Genomic DNA, 19,220 nt, shown 5'->3' with positions numbered 1-19,220 from the left:
CTAAGTACAGGGACTTCCCTTGCACCACACATCGGCACACATTTCAGTGCGAACACCCAACGCGCGTAAATTCGATGTTAGTTTGCAGTGGCGGCGCTGTGGACTCATTGTTTAGGAGCAGCAATAACTATTCGTTACTACATAATAAGTGCAAATTTTCTCGGACGCAGTACCAAATCCCGCACTAGAAATGATGTTTGCAAAACGCGCTACTTGTCCATCCAGACGCGGAACAGTTATAGCAAGCCGAAAGCAGACGCACTTGTTTAGATACAAATATTGTAAAACTCGTAACCGCATCGTAAAACTCACCGTCAGACTCATCATTGTTCAAAAGCGTTAAGAAGCGACTGCCACGCTTCAAATTTAAACAACGCGCATAAGAGACGCGAACTCACGAACACTACGATTCGCTAGGACATAAGAGGATTGGATTGACTTGCAATGCTTGCCCGGATCTCTTTCGTACCTGAACAATGTGGGTGTTACCGCTGGTTTCAGCATTTCATTTGTTTATTATTACGCGCCGGTTCTGCTAGAAGCGGTGTCAAGCGAAAGTTCTGCGACATCGCTACCCGCTTTGCATATCCAATGCTCGGTCAGCTACGTGCGATGCACAGCGCCAATGCGTATAATACATTACGTTCCCTCTAGGTCAGTCATTGTTTACGGCTTTTCAACGCACATGCCTGCTAAACGCTTTTCCTGTGAGAGAATCACACTCAAGTCTTATGTGAAGCGTAAACTCGAACGTACAGGCTCAATTTACAGAAGCATAATAAAACATTCGAAAAATCGCCGGCTATGGCTGATGACTGCTGCTGCACGCTTCACAGCAAGATTACCATTCATTCCGTAAAGAGCACTTATTCATTCATCAAAAGAAACCAGCACAGCCTTATCATTGATCTAAAAAATAGCCTATGCCTGTGAAGCTGCGAGCTCAGTATGAAGTTTCATTGCCTCTCCACACATAATTAAACGCTTTAGTGCATGAAATTCTATCAGACCATGCGATGTTATTAGAATTTATGAAGCTTCACAGCCCTACACAGGCGTTGAGGTAAAGCCCTCGACAGACGCAAACAAATCGTGGAATCGAACGAATGACTCCACAGTGCGCTTGTGCTTAATGTGAATGTAACTATTTGCTGCCGCTCCGCTCAAGATTAAGTCTCAAAGCGTGAAATTCGGTCATATCGTGCGACATAACAAACTTGTCGAACTTCACCGCACTGCCCAAGCGTTGAGGTAAAGCCCTCGGCAGACGCAAACATATCGTGGAATCGAACGAGTGACTCCACAGTGCGCTTGTGCTTAAGGTGAATGTAACCTATTGCTGCCCCTGCGCTCAAGATGCCGTCTCAAAGCGTGAAATTCGGTCATATCGTGCGACATAATAACAAACTTGTCAAACTTCACCGCACTGCCCAAGCGTTGAGGTAAAGCCCTCGGCAGACACAAACATATCGTGGAATCGAACGAGTGACTCCACAGTGCGCTTGTGCTTAAGGTGAATGTAACCATTTGCTGCCCCTCCGCTCAAGATGCCGTCTCAAAGCGTGAAGTTCGGTCATATCGTGCGACATAATAACAAACTTGTCGAACTTCACCGCAGTGCCAAGCGTTGCGGTAAAACCCACGGCAGAAGTAGGGCTGCATGAAATGCCATGAAAGCACAGGCGGCGCTTTTGCGCGTGATGTGAAGTGAAAACATTTTGTGCCACTCTGCACAAGTTTGCATCTCAATGTGTCTTTTTCAGGCAGACCAGGTGATGTCGTTACAACTCCGTCAAGCTTAACAAGACTACACAAGCATTGCCATAAATCTTGCAGCAGAAGTAGCTAAGGTATTAGTAAACTTAATTAATACATGGGCAACGCTGAGCGCCGACGGTAAATGCAAACATTATTTCTGTCATTGCACGCATGTCTGTGCATAGCTGCTTGAAACGAAGGAAGTGCTGTGCAGTGCAATATTAGTTATATCAACATTTATGCACGTCACTGCAAAACTTAAGGATTCTACGGCTTGTATGCTTAGTCAAAATACAAAAATAGTGAATCAATAGGAAGTGTTTTTATTCATAAGATGAACGAAAACATTCCATGCCTTTTTGCACACAAATCACAGCATGCATAAAAAAAACTGAAAATCTCAAGGAACTCCTAGTAGATATGTGCAACTTTCAGATAATAGCATGTATGCCAAGATAGCATCAGCTGTCAAAATTAAGCATCTTTCAACTCCTCACAGTCTGTCACTCCCTTTGTGCAAAGCACTGTGAGCTCTCTCTGCTGCAGCCTTCTTGGCACAGCGCTCCAATGTCACTTCGTCAGAGCCACTGAGGAGAAAAAAATAAGACAAAACCAATTTTATACCTGAGCTGGCTGCCAGCCATCACTACCACCTAGGGGCCCTCAACGCTTGACATGATGTCAAGCAAGCTTCACTTTTCAGCTGTCCCCTGCCTCCAAGCAATCTTTTTGCACCTTTCTTGCTTATAATATAAGCGGCGAAGTTATGCACACAGTACGTAAGCCACAACATTCAGCAATTATAAGTGACATTATTCTCATGCACTTAAACCTAAGCATTTTATTGTTGCAGCTTTAATATTGAATAGGCATGCTTGGATAGTGAAATTTGCTGATTGAATCGATAGCAATATTCAGGAAAAATTACCTCTGAATATCGAATCAAATATTGAATATTCCCAATTTCTAAAATAACGAAATGAAAAATGCCGTAGAGTCTGTTAAGGAAAAAAAGACTTGCTGGCCTTTTTGGATGCGTATAGTGCCATTAACAACTAGATGTCAAGTCAACTAGGAAGCTTGTAAATGAGAAGCAAAGGAAAGCACAATCATATCTGGTGCACAATGACCATGACACAAATAAAAGAAAATGAGCAGCATGTCCCAGACACATGTAGTAGAGTATAGTAGAGTATACAGCTCAGTGAAGGAGTTAAGGGCAATACTGCAGCCCTGCATATCATTTTGAAGGAATCCAAGCATATGGAGAGATTGACCAAACATAAATTGCTTTGTCTAATTAGACAGAGCAAATGCAAAGTCTTCCTAAGGCACGACATGCTTGCTCAACTATAGCATGTAAATGACCTCCTCCATATCTTTGTTTAGAAACTGGATCATCTGTGCAACAATCACAGTTGTCCTGCACTATAACCATTCAACGATTCTTCATTTATATCAGTCTTCCTCCTTGTAGACTGCAAGAAGTGTTGTTGTCTTTTACAGTATTCGAACAAAACAAATGTACTATTCGACAACTTCAAATAGTGAATTCTCGAATCGAATACGGATTGAATAGCAAAGACTATTTGATTCATATTCAAAATTTTGAATATTTGCACACTCCTATTATGAAATTGCAAGATTGGCTTGTAATCGCAATATATGTGGCAAATTTTCTATTAAAAAAATGTGGGTTAGCCCCCGCATGCATCTCATTTCACAGCCAATGAACCATCACTTAATTTCCTTGCATTGCTGCTGTTCACTCTGTCTTTTATACATTGCCACGTTTGCACTGATAATAGTTGCTACTGGACATATCAATTTTATCTGCAGCATGATGTATAATGTCCTATATATTAACAAGGAATAGATGATACTAGAAATTATCAGTTATCATATATAATATACAAGACAGTTAACTGATAATCTATAAGAGTACCAAAATTGGTGCTAGAGGAAAGGAGGGCAGCAATGTGCAGCAGAGGATTGGGAGGTGTAATTCGAGATAGCATAACTGCACTGTCCTAGAATGGAGTCAGCTAATTCAAAGCAAGGATATGACTGAAGCTTTCAATGCTGAAGCAGACATAAATTGGTTAATGAAGTTAATGATGGCCATGTATGCACCTTGAAAAACATGGGAGCTTGAATATAAAAATTAAGTGTACCCAGCAGCACAGATTGGATTCAGATTGTACTTAGGCAAAGAGGATAGCCTGTCTCTCCTGCCAGATGGTATCCTGCTTGTCTCCCCTCACAGCCACTAGTTGTGGACGGTGGTGGCAACTGATACAACCAATGCATGCAATAATGCAGAACATAATTTAGGTAATTTTTGAAACATGGAAGACTTTTGTCTACCAAAGCAGGTAACAAAAGTGGTACTCATATTTTTGAGTCTGAGAAGAATTAGTGTGCATGTAAATTGTTTTCATATTGGGTCCTAGCTGTGCTTCAAACCACAGTGTGCCACATGGCTCTGTTCTGGCCCCCTTGCTGTTCATCATTCGTCCTGCATGGAGGCTTCAAGACATCACAAGCATTGAGTTCTTTATTTATGCTGATGACATGACGATTTGATCAACGTATGGGAATCTTGATATGCAATTTAACAGCTGCAAAATGCTCTTGACATACTCACTGAATATGCAGAGACTGCTGGTCCCCAACTATATATAAGAAAGTCCTGCTGCATTCATGTTACTAACAATTAAGACAAGGAGAAGTAAGGTCAGTCTTCAAAACTGACTTTGAGGTAGGAATCAACCCATCAGTCATGCTAACAATTCATGAGCTACCTCTCCTTAGCCTTAAACGAGAAGAAAGAGGGTTAACCGAGGGACCCGATATTTATTAGTCATATAATGAGAAGCCAACAAACACTGACACCAAGTACAACATAGGGGAAATTGCATCTGCGTAATAAATGAAATAAAGTAATGATAAATTCATGGAAATCAAAGTGGATGAAAAAACAACTTGCCGCAGGTGGGAACCGAACCCACAACCTTCGCATGTCGCGTGCGATGCTCTACCAATACTCTCCTTAGCCTTGGAATTCATCTTTTTGGTTCAGGCTTGAACTAGCCTAGGCCAGTCTGGAAGTCATCGACCTTGACTTTGGACTTAGTATACGGAATTCAACCAAGTGCTGGTAGAGCTCCCACTAAGGTGACACAGCAAATTGCAAGTTTTTTTAAATTTCACCATGTATCACCTATCAAGCACAGTTTCGTTGACCGAGTGCTCAGCGGTGGGCTATACTAGATTTCACCATCTGAGAAGTGAGGGCAATAATGGTACTGAATCAAGTCTTATCTCAATCCAAATGCGTAAATTGCATGCCCAGCTTAGCACAATTATGGAACTTGTCATTCTGTGCAAGCATGTAAGACAGCTACGATAACTGATCTCTCTATTAGTTGCAGCTCTCTCTTCTCATTTATACAGAGATCCTCCCATGATAATGACATTTTCTGACCTCCTGCTGTATGGCACTGTACTTATGTTAGCACTAATACAAGAATAATGTTTAGGAGAAGTAATTATGCAGCTATTTCATACGTGAGATATCAGGATGCCTAGAGGGCACTGTGCAATTTACCCAGGCTATGATTTTCAGGGCAACATAGGATGGATCGCCGTCATCACCCCATTTACAGCATTAAAAATTATTTTTCTTTTATATGCACACACCTGTCCATTTGACACGAAGAAAAGGCTTATTTCAAGACTGTGAGACACTAATTAATTATGCATGCTCTCAGATCCTGCCACACTAAATCATCTAGGAAAGTTGGCGAAGATTCTAGACAGCATCGAAGAGAAGAAAAATTGAGGCCTGGAAACTACGGGCAGGCTAATGTGTACTTTTGTGCTCTCATTTATTACTATGAGAATATTCGAGGTTCATATGTGATGGCTTTGTGATGAGAAAAGAAAGAAGTTAGGCAAGGATGTCAGCTGCTATGAGATGTGCTTTATTAGAAAGTATAGGCTGCATTAGTACCTGTGTGGGTAAACCAGCATGTTCCCTGAACAAGTGAAGCTATTTTAGCCTACAAAAGCTGCCTTGAGGCTACTTGTTTTGCCTCAATTGTTGGCAAAAGGTATCTTGCTCTCTTAAAACAATTTTCACAGGAAAGTGCTGCATACTTATAAGATGCACATCATATCTAAGGCAACATGTAAAGCTTTATTTCAATAGCTAGTAAAGCCTTGGCCATCACTAATGTCTGTGCTGTGTACTGATGTGGCAGCACCACGCTTACACATTTAGACATCTTTTGCAGTCAAGCATGCAGAAATGCAGACAACTTTGAAAACCTGTCTCACGTACTGATGTTTAAATTGTGTCAGTTTCCATCGTCTCCATGCTGCGTGATCACACGAGAGGTCAACACGGGTCAAAAAATTTATATTTTACATACGATAGAATATTTTATATTTTATGCACATATCACTCAGTAGCATGAAAGTGAACATGACTTCTATGCCAAATGAATATTTAGGGGGAACAAAAAAACTGGGAAATTCCTCAGTGCGGAGGCACCTATTTCATGCACAAGGCATTCTCGGAAATTCGCAACAATGTGAAATACAATATATTACAGCTACAAAGAATATATTTTTGTCTGTAAAACATAGACGTAAAGAAGGGCTAGCTAGCCGTGCAAAACAGAAGTGTTTTAGCATAACTGCTTAATTTGCTACAATTTTCAAAAGTTGCTATATCTACGGTTTTTTTTATCAACTATACTAATCCGTGGAGCCTGTTGAAATTTGGTGGACTCTGAGACCTTAACCTATTCAACAACTTTGCGCAATATTGTTCTTGTATCACAAATTATCAGTTTTACAATTCACTTCAAATGTGAAGTTTTGACGAAAATGAATGCGATATAAAAATCAAAATAAAGAAACAACATTGTAAATTAAAAACAAGTTGCATTATTTTGTTTGTAAGGACAATACTACAGGTGGTAGAAATGAAAGCTTCACAAGAACATAGCAATGTGCTAAGAAAAGGGGAAAATAGGGTAAAAAGAACATGCACAAGGCTCTGACTTGCCTAAACTTGACCATGATTGTGACAGAAAGGCAGTTTTGGCCTTATGGTTAATACCTATACATTAAAGTGCGTTCACTGCAATCATTATTCGCTTTAATAGGAATAAAGAAGCGTCAATATAACCTTTACGTGGCTCTTTTATTTAACAGCATATGTGCGCAGCTTATGGCATAGATAATTTTTAACGAAGGTTTGTATTTCTTTACGTGCTAGAATTAACTGTTAGTTCTCTGTGAATGTGCACAGGTAACACAATGTACGGCAGGTGAATGCCTCTAAACATGTCACACTGGTCATTATATAAACGTCATTATATAACCTAAGATGCAGTGGTGGGAGTGGCAATGGTGCTGGTTAAAGCAGTGTTAGCTGGCACATAGTTCCAGCTGCCAGGTGCCTAAAACTGCCAAAACTACCTTTCTGTAGCAATCATGGTCAAGTTTAGGGAAGTCAGAGCCTTATGCATATTCTTTTTATGCTGAGGTCCCTTTTTGTCTGATTATGTCTGATGTTTAATAGTACAAGGGCCTGGAATGACTATAAAGAATGCCATGAATGTTGCATGATACATTTAACACTTAAAAATGGATTGCTATAAATAATTAATATTGGCTGTGTACAGGCTTAAAATTACTTGCTGTATAGGAGTGTAAAACATATCTGCTGTTAAAATTACAAGCCTATAAGTGATGTTTGTCTTTGCTAAAATGCATGAGGAGATGAGAAGATAAAGCATTTGAACTGGTGTGGTCTTTTACCAAGCACTCTGCGCCTTTCCAGAGCCCTTACGCACAATGGTGTGGAAGCTGGCACTCCATGTGCACTGCAGCATTGCAGCTTAAGCCTTCAACTGGAGGCAATGCTATGATTTAAGACTTTGAAGACACTGTATATATATCCAGCATACCTACACCACTGAGAAAAGTACCTGACAGTTTTGTTATTGAAAAGTAGATTGTTGCCAAGGAAAAGGGCTGTACTGAAAGGTAAACAGGTGCACATTATATCGCACTTCCTGTCACAGCCTATACAAGGCTGATAGTATTTGCCAAATAAATAAATAAATAAATAATATATAATGTAATAATAAATTGTTATGCTGTTTTATGGATAGGCCTATTTTATAGACATGCTTTATGGTTAGACTACCTGTTCTCCATAAAGACATGGAGAACAGGTGGACCCTCCAAACTTGTTGCATGTTGATGACTCGCTGCTCATCAGAAGGTAAGAATGTGTACATGCCATCCGTTTTTATTCTCCACATTCCAAATTCCAGCCACCTTGCTTGTCTTTTCATTGGGATCAGGCTGCACGAAGTGTAAAAAGGTAAAAACAGAAAAAGCAAAATCTGATTGCCAAACAAAACATGTGTCCAAGTGTGTATGCTGCTCCCTAGACTTGGTATACCTGATCCCGTTATCTTGTGATGAGGTGTAACACGAGAGTGCAGAAGCACCACCATCCATTCACTTCGTCTTGACTGCCTTACTATTTGCCCAGTTACTGTCACTCATGTGGATGTAACCCCATGCTCAATGACACACTTATGCTTTCCCATCATTGTAACAAATTAATGAGCGAAATAATTGAAACATTATGTATCAACAAATTACGAGACAAATGTATTAGCCAGGCTTAAATGGTGACCCTTGTGACCAAGAAATGCAATTATCTAGATGTGTGTCCTGAGTGAAATGAATTATTCTTACATTTTTATTTTTGTACATGTCTACCATACCATTCTCTAACATTGTTTTGTTATCACGTGGCTTTGTGAATCTACTTTTGCCATTTATTTTTCTCGTTGTGTATACTGTTGCTTCAGGACATATATATATCTATGTATATATTAGCGTTTTCCTTAAACAAATATTTTTCTTGCGTATACAGTGCCAAGTCTTTACTTTCTTCACCTCTCTTCTTTTGTCTGTGTTACATCGTGCTGCCAAGCAAGACATCGCTATAAATCTGCACCCCCTTGCCCATCTTTCAGTTATTCTGCAGTGTGTGTAATTCATTACTTACCTTTATATATTCCATGTATCTTGCAAATTGCTCCTGAACATTTTACGCAAGAAAAGCTTTAGGTCCATGAATGAAATGTGAGCTCGACTTTCAGGGCCTCTATAAGTGATGGATGCTTCTTCCTAATCTGTGAGCCAGAGATGTATCCTAGGCAGCCTCTACAGGGGGGCCCAAGTCAAAATATGCAAAAGAGAAGGGGGACCTCACTGCACACTATGAGCGCTAAAATGCCAGCATTCTCAGGGGAAGCCTGGGCCCTCAGGACTCGGACTGTGCCGGTGCTGCAAGCTCATTTCATTCTAAGCCACGGCGAGCAGGCACCATATGCAATTAGGCCATGCACAGATACTTGTGTAACTAGCTTAGGACCACGTTTTTGTGGTTTTTATATGTTTGTATTACTTTCACTGTGCTAAGGCAGTCAATGTGTAGTAATATAGCTTTATGAATGCTTGTGCCTGTAATATGGGGAAAATAACTGTTAGTGCTTTGCTTGTAAGGATGCTTGTTTGCAGGTTAACAGCCTCAAATGCAACAAAAGAAGGTCCCAGTGCTGCAAACAATACTCTTGCTTGTGATTTTGAGGCGTCGGTGATGAACTCTGAGCATGTATACTTCAATTTCAGTTCTAAGTATTGCAGTTGCATATATGCACACCTAGCACATGCTTGGAAGCTTAAGGAATGAGGTGTCGCACTCTTTGCATTGTTACTGTTGAAGTGGTTAGCATGGGTCATTAAACGATTTCCAAGGATCGATCTGTCCAAGATCTGGCAACAGTGCTCTTAACATGCATTGTGAATGGAAGTCTGCATGTTGGCCATGTAAATAGCTCAGAGTATTTGACATGCCATATACTACAGTGTGGCAACAGTGTTCAGAATCTGAGTGAATGTTAGCATGAGGCTACTAAGTGGCGCACTTGACTGGGGATGCAGAGGTTGAGGGAGTAGAGGAGAGGTGGGGGGGGGGGGGGGGGAGTCGGGGCTTTGCCAGCCACATACAGACATCTTGGGGAAGGGGGGATGTGTCCTTCGTGCCCCCCCCCTCTGTATATGCCACTGGCGTTGCTACAGGAGTTGAGCACTTGGGGCACATTCTTAGTCAGCTTTAGGTGATCCCTAAGCCCAAGTGATGGATTGTCTAAGGGCTGCTCCAGGACAAAATCTCTGAAGAGATATCTCCTGTGTCCGGGTAAGGTCACAGGCAAGGAGCAGACTTATCGGGGAAGTAAGGCACATATATACGTGTCCCACCAGAGGCAAGATTCCAGTGCGTGGTGAAGAGCATGGAGATTACAGTTAGGTTAGGTGGAGGAATTCAGTTAGGTGTCACAAACGAGGCAGTTGATTGAGCCAATTGGTCTGCCCAAATGGTTGAACCAATTCCATCTGTGCCCTTGTACTCAGTGCACCTCAATACTGAGATGCAAGGAAGTGTAGAGTCTGTGAATTTATTGACAGATTTGTAGCATTCTTAACTGTAACTTGTTTGAGCTGCTTCACTGCAGTAAGTGACAGAATCTTTTATCGTAAATGATAGAGAGGGACTTGCGCTATTATGATGGAATAGATGGCATCATGAGAGGCTTTCAATGCAATTCAAGTAGTATGGTGAGTTGGGCGTTTCTGCCTTGTACGTGACGAAAAAACCAATAGCGGGGTGAGATGGGCTCACATAGTTTTGTTATTCTCAGCATGTCACAGATGCTTATTTCAGGTAAGCCTCACAAGATTCCATAGTGCCATGTTGTGTAACAAGATTTTTTTATATCAGGAATTATGTAGTTAGAAAGAACCTGATGGGCTCAGTGTATACCGATTGTCATTGATCGTCAACTTGCCCTCCCTAAAGCTGCATTGATACGGCTTATTTAGCTTTCTAGAAAGTGTAGGAGATGATGTGATCTATCATTTTCTCGAAGACTTTGCATAGACAGCTACAGTAAGTATCACAGACCTGTTGCTAGCTGCCAAAGATGGATCCTAATCTTGCTCCTTGAGAAGAGGAATTACAATGGCTTTCTTTTTTATGCAGAACAAAGATGCCTGTAATGACAGATTTTGTTTTATAGTTTAAAGAATCATTAGTGTTTCAGGATTCAAGTGTTTTAATATCTTGTGTATGTATAATTCCATCAAGTGCCAGGGGCAGACTTATTACAGAAATTTAAGCAGGCTTTAAACTCAGAATGATAATAGCTATAATGTGGAGCATATTTGAAGTTTACTTGTTTTCGTTCAGCAATTTCACATGAAAGAATCTTAATAATGTGCATCACTATAGGAAATAGGTTCGAAATGTGAAGCTCCCACCCTCCCCAGGTGCATTCTTTGCCTGACCTCGTAATGTGTTCCCTTAATTGATAATTGGCCAATGGCAAACCATGGGTTTGCTTCTGTTTAAGCCTTCCAAGCTCAACAAGCAACCATGTCTGGGTCACCGTACCTTTCATTATACATTATCTTGAATACATATTCAAGGTCTTCGGGACCGGCCCAGTTTACTATTACTCTTTCAAGGATCCGCTCAATTTACTCGAGGATAAGCACGAGGACGCGGCTAATCCCAAACTGCGTCACACCCAGCCTCAGTTATACGTTTTTATTGCCTCACAAGGATTCACTAGGGAGTTTTAGAATAGGGGCCCCAAACGTTTTGGGGCCCCAAAGAAATAGCGTCGAAGCCACTGCGCATGCGCACGACGCAAACTGCGTTTGGGTTTTGCGTTGGGAACGCTATTTCACCGATTTAGCGGGAGCCCAAATAGCGTCCCCAAAAGCTTTGCGTCGGCAAACATGGCGGCACCCATCGAAGCGACGGCTCTAACCTAGCACAAAACTGGGTTCGATTCGCGGTAACGCGTGAAGTTCGCAAGCTAGGAGAAGTGACTGCGGTTATCGCTTTCTTCCAACTAGCGTGTGTTATGAAGATTGACTCATTAGACGCCGCTAATTTTGAATTCGATTGTGGATTTTATGGCTCGTAGGCCTAACACGGCTAAGCTTGGCTGGTGAAGGCTAGTAAAGTTGGTTTGCTCAAAACTAAGCGCAACTAATTATTTGCTGCTTACAGAATAACCTCTAAATTGTAATTAAACGCAAATACACGCAAGTCAAAATTATTATTCCTATCATAAAATGGTATATTTTATTTAATTATTTCGAATAGCTTTTCTTTGATGCCGTATAGTGGCGCTGTCAGCGCAAGACGCTATCCGCAAACGTAAAACCCTATTCTAAAACTCTTCACTCCTACGTGCCCCAACGCTAACACCCGCAAAGCTGTTTGGGGCCCCAAACTATTGCGGCCCCTATTCTAAAACTCTCTATTAGAGAGTTTTAGAATAGGGGCCCCAAACGTTTTGGGGCCCCAAAGAAATAGCGTCGAAGCCACTGCGCATGCGCGAGACGCAAACTGCGTTTGGGTTTTGCGTTGGGAACGCTATTTCACCGATTTAGCGGGAGCTCAAATAGCGTTCCCAAAAGCTTTGCGTCAACAAACATGGCGGCACCCATCGAAGCGACGGCTCTAACCTAGCACCAAATTGGGTTCGATTCGCGGTAATGCGTGAAGTTCGCAAGCTAGGAGAAGTGACTGCAGTTATCGCTTTATCTCAACTAGCGTGTGTTATGAAGATTGATTCATTAGACGCCGCTGATTCCGAATTCGAGTGTGGATTTTATGGCTCGTAGGCCTAACACGGCTAAGCTTGGCTGGTGAAGGCACGTAAAGTTGGTTTTGTTGCTCCAAACTAAGCACAACTAATTGTTTGCTGCTTGAAGAACCTCTAAATTGTAATTAAACGCGAATAAACGCAAGTCAAAATTACTATTCATGTCATAAGATGGTATATTTTATTTAATTATTTTTAATCGTTTTTCTTAGACGCCGTAGTGGCGCTGTCAGCGCAAGACGCTATCTGCAAACGCAAAGCCACGAGCACATCGAAAATGGATTTCACCGCTCTTTCTGCGCACGCGCGAGGAGCAGTCGTTGCGAGGGAGAAATATGGGGACTTTTGGTGCTCAAAATTTCTCTTCGCCTAGGTACTACGGGGAAGAAAGCTGTTAGCTCTGTTTGTCCCTAGCCGAGCTTGCAGCACAGAATCGACAGGATGCGTGGGCGGCAAGACGAAAAAGCCGCGTCCGAGGTGAGTTTGTTGCTATTTTGTTTCGACGGTAGCATATTGAATTTTATAGTCGCAAGGGGATACGTTTGGAAGTGAGGTGTCTTCTCGGATGACTTTAGTGGCAAAGCATTACGTCGTGCCGATGCATTGTTCATTAGTATCGTTGATCAAGGTCAGCATACCACACACTTTAGGGGAATCGCGGGAACGGAAACAGTTTATGAACTAACTGCCGTGCCGATGCATTAGTTCTTAATGTAACTGAGAATACAGCACACTTGGAGGTTCGTGGGAATGGAAATCTTGTACTCTGTATGTGTAAGTACTAAAACTTGCGTCGCCATGCAATCTGAGCCGTAGATCGTTGTGAGAACTGTACAACCACACTGGCAAAACACCATGCCCTGCGGATGAATACGGAAGAAATGTATGCTAAAGAAAAATGGCCGTCATGCAATTTCATAGCAGTAGACCTTTGTGAAAGCTGTACAGGAACACTGATATTGGTTACGTGGTGCAGATTCGTAGCGTTTCTGAGGTGCTTGTGTGCAAGGGTAATTAATAATCCCGGCTGTTACGATGTCTAGCTCATATACGGGGCGCTCTATGTGGGCGAAACAAGGGCTCAGACCGCTACAACCGCATGCGAAATAGCTCTGAATGCCTGCCAGTACACTAGCATTATTTTGCTTCTTTTCGTGATAGTGCCTGGCTATCTGTTGCTGATGCCACACATTCACTTTGCAATGGTTTATTAGACCACATACATAAATTAATAGCTGTATAAAACCTTGACCCTCCAGCACTTCCACAAAATTCATGCAGAAGTGGAAACAAAGATTACACTTCATTCCTCACCACACATTACTATGTCTGCATCAAAGCTTGATATTACCAACATGTGTGCAGTGTCGTTGCCCGTGATTCCTGGACAGGAAAGCCAGTTGCTCCAGTTCACAAGGCTAGAACAACTGCGAAGTGATTGAGCTATCTGCTTGTGCTGCATTTTGTTGCCACAAGCTGTACAAGGTCATGGCGTGTGCTGCAGAAACTGCATCTTTTTGCTTGCTGCATTCCTTAGTGATGCATTCAACGTGTCTGCTTCCGTTTCCCCTGCTATTTTTACAGCGAAGCTGTATATGGCTAGGTTCTGACCACGACCAACAGTGCATACATCGACAGGGTGTGTAGAAAAAAGTTTCGTCGACAAAATTGAATCCACAGTAGCTTGCTGTGCGCCAGCAGTGCTCAGTGGCTCTGGAGTGTATGGCAGAATAGTAAAACGTCATTGTGTACCCACCAATGTCTGCGCCTCGTTTTCTTGTGAAGTCGACATTGCTTAGCGACGTTATCAGCAGTTTTACTTTGGTCCTGTTATGGCCAGGACGCGTCTAGTCCGTACTGAAGAAGAAAGATGTGCATGTTAAGAGCACCGGTGTGAGCATCAGCGTGAAGTCAACGGGCAGCTGCTATAGCCAGACCCGTCTTGTCTGCAGATCCGTAATGTCGGATAGCTGCTCTGTGACCGATGAAGAACAGCGTGCCCGTGAGGATCACCTTTGCAAACAGAAGCAGGAGTGGGCACGAAAGCATCGGCGACCAATTGCAGTATATCACAGTGACCACAAAGCAATGGTTACCATGGTGACAAAGTAAATAGAATATCAAAGATAACGAAGTTGTGTGTATGTTTCTTTATTTAATCAATATAGCAATTAACCATATATAACTCAATATACTTGTCAACAAGTACAGCTTCAGCTGGTCTTCCATCTTCACATAGTGGAAGGGCTTTGAATTGTATTTTTTTTATCATTTGTCATCAAACTTGTGCATTTACTTTTTGTAATGCTACAGCCTGTTTCGTGCCATCACTGTTTTCTCTGCTTTCGCCTATTCTGCAGCAGTTGCTGGCATTGTCTCTTGTCTAGGTGTTGGTCCGCATGACATGCTAGAGATGCCATAGACAGTTTAATCACAGGGTGTACAATGTAAGAGAAGGTCAAAATTACTGGTGTTTTTCATTTTTTAAGCAGGCTTTTTTGAACTTTTGTGTGATAAAATCTCGCTTTGTTGATAAACAAGTGATTATCTTTGACAAGTTTCCAATGACATTTTTTCTGCGTCGAAAGTTCACACATTTGCCAACAAGGTGCACACACGACTCAAAGAACTTTGAAACTTTATAGGTCTTGCTTCATGCTTTGTCACCTGGTTTGACATTTTATTCCCATTTTTGATCTCATTAACCTGGCTGCTGTGTGGGAATACCGAACTTGCTACTTAGTACTCAGCACGAAACAATGCTTTAAAACCACTGTGTTGTCCACTTGTCTCACCATGCCACTGTGTGGTTTTGATCAGAATTTTCCATCATAAGTACACTGTTACAAAATTGCACATGACAAGTATGTTACCCTATATGCAAGCAATGCACTGTTTAAAGCCGAGCTAAATACTTCACCAAAAGAACTGGTTTCACCTCCAGTCCACTCTTTTTAGTCTGTTGTCTAAACACCCTGCCAAATACTGTCATTGCTATTGTGTCCTGCCGCAATTGTTCATTGTCAGTAGGCCTTAATTGTTTTGTATGCTAGTGCAAGTAATATGCCTGAAAATGTACTATGGTGGTGTCCTGTCCTCTTAAGGATGACCAATTTTCCTGGAAACCATAGTAGCCAGAAGAATGGCATTTAAAATGTGCATCACCAAGGTCCTGCAGAAGAGCAGAGCTCAGTGTTTGAGCCTTGACATCACTCCATAGAATACCTGCATATCATTTGTGCTCAATTAACCTTGCTGCAAGACTTTTTCCAAGGGCAAGGCCTAGAATGTTGGTCAATTTTTGATGCTCCGACCTAGTTTGATGTGATTTTCTGTGACATTTTTCTCTATTCCTTTCTTGATTATTTTGGATAGTGGCCTTCTTAGGAGCTATTGCTTCATCAGATGTTTCCTAGGAAGGAAAATCTTGGATGCCTTTGTAGTCAAGAGTTCGACGAAAGTTCGTCTGGTCAGGTAACATGATGATGAAGAAATTGCGGCCACTGACCAAGTCAAGGTGAAAAAACACACAGAGACGTTTCGGGACCCGTACGGGTTCCTTGGTCACACTAAAAGCGGGCAAGAGCCGCGAGTCGTTTTTATGGCAGAATGTGACGTAGGGAACGGGTGTAGTTAGCGGGAAGATTCCCGCTAACTACACCCGTTCCCTACGTCACATTCTGCCATAAAAACGACTCGCGGCTCTTGCCCGCTTTTAGTGTGACCAAGGAACCCGTACGGGTCCCGAAACGTCTCTGTGTGTTTTTTCACCTTGACTTGGTCAGTGGCCGCAATTTCTTCATCTTGGATGCCTTTATACCACACTAGTGCGCATCATCTGTATGGAAACAAAGCGCTGCATGAGCAGAGGTCTGTCTGCGGCAGCTGCTGTGAATTGCGCCCACGCATCACCCATGTGCTGCTCTCGTGGTCTTCCAATTAGCAACGCAGTCGTGCCACACTTCACTTTGTTTGCGAAAGTGCCACACGAGACAGATTGTCCATGCTAGCCAATATATTGCGAAATGGAAACATGTATAGAGCTGCACTCAAATTTCACATTTGGCAGTAGGCGAAATATTTTGTAAAAATACCAATTATATAAATACCATGCAATGAAACCAATCAATATGTACTGAACCAAACTTGTCACCTAATCGCACTGCAGGGAACCCCTGATCATTCTAAGTTACACCAAAGGCTTGTCATATTTAAATTGTCTCTTGTGCACGCAGTGCATGAATGGGATATCATTGAAAAATATGTGAATGCCTAAGGGAGTGTAATCAGGACTGGCACTTTTTTCACTTTAACTGTCAGTTCCCTATATGTTGCTTCGATATAGGGAGGTTATGATCTAATAGAAACAGTTGGAAGACTGTTCTGTCCACATTGTCACTTCCATATATATTTTGTTTTGCACTGTGCATTCGTTTAAGACCCATCAACTAACCCAAATTAATTTACATATCTCATAAAAGCAAGTGCACTGCAGTTGGAGCTTTGGAAATAGGCCTGTGTTTAAAACAGATTCGAGTGGTCGACACATGAAGTGGGCTCATTCATGTGAGTATCCATGTCAGTGCTGTATTGTCTTTTTTGAAGAGGATCGATCGATTGTTCCTGCTTTAGATAGTCTAGTGATCTAGAGAGCATATCTTAAAAGGCTGATGAAAAAGGGAACACTTTTGGATTTTGCGTGCTAACTACTATCTTGTCAGCTGCTACAGCTTTTGTAAATATTCAGTAAACATATTTGGTGCATCTCTTTTCCTCTGTAACACTTTCATGGAGGTTGTGGACGCTTCCAGACACAAGACTGATTTATGCAGCAGGCGCTCCTTGGCTGCATCTGCAATGCTAGCTCAAGGCGAGAATGCTTTGGGCACGTTGCCATCTGCGTCCACAGTCATCCTGGCACAACTGCCATGGTATGTTGGCCACAGAAACGTCACGTGGGTTGACAATATGTGTAGGCTGCTGTGAACACAGTTGGCAGGTGGGTTCAAGTGCCATTGTAAGTTAATTCTGGTTCACACATTTGAACCATCCCGTCATGTCTCGGCACCAAATGTTACGGAACCTGTATCTGTGAAAATAGAGGGTTTTCACGCCATTTTCTCCTCTAACATAGGATACTGATGATGTTTAGAGCATCAGCAAATGTCGATAGCGTCTTGTTTCTGCGGACAAATCGGCAAGGAAATGCTCTGTCCTGACTGACGCGTGTACCGTGATGGGGCCGATAACACCTGTGTGAATCAGGCCTTCGTGAGGAACATAGTTGTCAATTTACCTTTAGACCAGTCTGGCTATGTCAAGAATTGCTGGATAAAACACACTTCTCTCTTTCAGAAAGAGATAATTGAAGTGTTTTGGAGGTTGTCCTAGTTTCCTGCCTCTGGCTTGAGCAGGTGTGCAAGATGCAAGCATTAGGTCCATAGAATTGACTGCACCATTTGAAGGTGCACCACTGTAAATGTTTGGTTTGCCTGCAAGACTGTGAAACATGCTTTGTTAAGAGTCTTATGGCTTCGGTAAATATTACGTCTCAATGTGCAGAAATACGTATCAAGATGTTGAACTTTAAAGCGGTACTTACATGATATTTTTTGCTATTCATTTCTTGCGTTAAATCAAGGCCCTAGACTTCTAAACTCTAGAAAAAATTGTGACAAGCTTCAGTGTTGTTTCTTTTTATACAGTGGAACCTCGATACGATTCTGCTTAATACGTTTTCGAAATGTTAAGCTTTTTTTTTCTTTTCCCGAAAATCCGATTTGGTTGGATAATATGTTGGATAATACGATTTTCCTATGGTACACTTTATTTTCCAGTTCCTGTGAAGATCGTATCAACGAGCTTCTACTGTATTTCAGTTTTTAATTTGTTTCTCATTAACCCTTTATTGACGATTGTTGCCTACAGGCACCATACCAAAAAAAAGAATGTTTGTCTTGCGTAGTTTCATTATTCAGTACCAAGATTCTGGCTAGGTGTCTTTGGCCAACACTGAATGAGAGGCAGCAACTGTCATTTGTTAGTTTAGAGCAGGAATACTTGACGAGGAAGAAGTTTGGCGTGTGACTCACTGTCTTTTAAAAGTAAGGTCAGAGGATACAGGCCAATGCAAGATATCCAACTGCGGTGGTGTCACACATCTGAAGTACAGCAAAAGAAATGTACACCTATGGTTCATATGTGATGAGAGCTGTCTATGCAAACTGAAAACAAAGCCTCAGGTGGCTTGGGGTGAAGCCCACTTCCAGATTCCTGCCTGGGGCTATTGTATTAAATAATTACCCCTTCATATCAGTAAAATCATAAACCTTTCCACATATTTATTCATGAGGTGGAAATGTGCACATCCGCTGCTGTGAAATATAACCTCACCGAGCATTCGACCTCACTCAACCTCAAATTTGTCCATGAGGTTGCCATTGCCATAGCTAAAAAATTTTAACAGCCAACCAATGTCGCATCACTTTGGGAGGTTGAGATCAGCTTAGGTTGACTTCATTACGTCATCCGTGTGAACCTTGTGAGGTTGGCCATCTTTGCATGGAAGTCTACATTCTATGGCCCCCTGTAGAATCCTGGGGTGCTATGACATAAAATGATTCCAAACTTTTCTATTCCAATTCTGCAATCAGCCCACCACGATTGGTCTAAACTCTTTCA

At 41.9% G+C, this 19,220-nt stretch overlaps 1 protein-coding gene across 9 annotated transcripts in view; it reads left to right on the top strand.

Moving 5' to 3' along the window:
- The first annotated feature begins 12,800 nt into the window (after positions 1-12,800).
- The window catches only part of LOC126520236 (uncharacterized), a 34,639-nt gene continuing 28,219 nt past the window's right edge, over positions 12,801-19,220 (top strand). The window contains exons 1-3 of one of the 9 annotated variants that reach the window (XR_011890064.1): positions 12,801-13,016; positions 14,492-14,647; positions 17,334-17,470. Coding sequence is in view for 2 of the 9 variants with exons in the window: in XM_072284268.1 (XP_072140369.1) it covers positions 14,499-14,647; positions 17,351-17,470 (269 nt within the window). In the remaining 7 variants the exon portion in view is untranslated. Of the gene's footprint in view, positions 13,017-14,491; positions 14,681-17,333; positions 17,471-19,220 lie in introns of all 9 variants that reach the window. The other 8 variants (XM_072284269.1, XM_072284268.1, XR_011890061.1 and 5 more) reach the window with 8 other exon arrangements.

This window comes from Dermacentor andersoni, chromosome 9, assembly GCF_023375885.2.
Source record: "Dermacentor andersoni chromosome 9, qqDerAnde1_hic_scaffold, whole genome shotgun sequence".
NCBI lineage: Eukaryota > Metazoa > Arthropoda > Arachnida > Ixodida > Ixodidae > Dermacentor > Dermacentor andersoni.
This window is presented reverse-complemented; position numbering and strand designations above follow the sequence as displayed.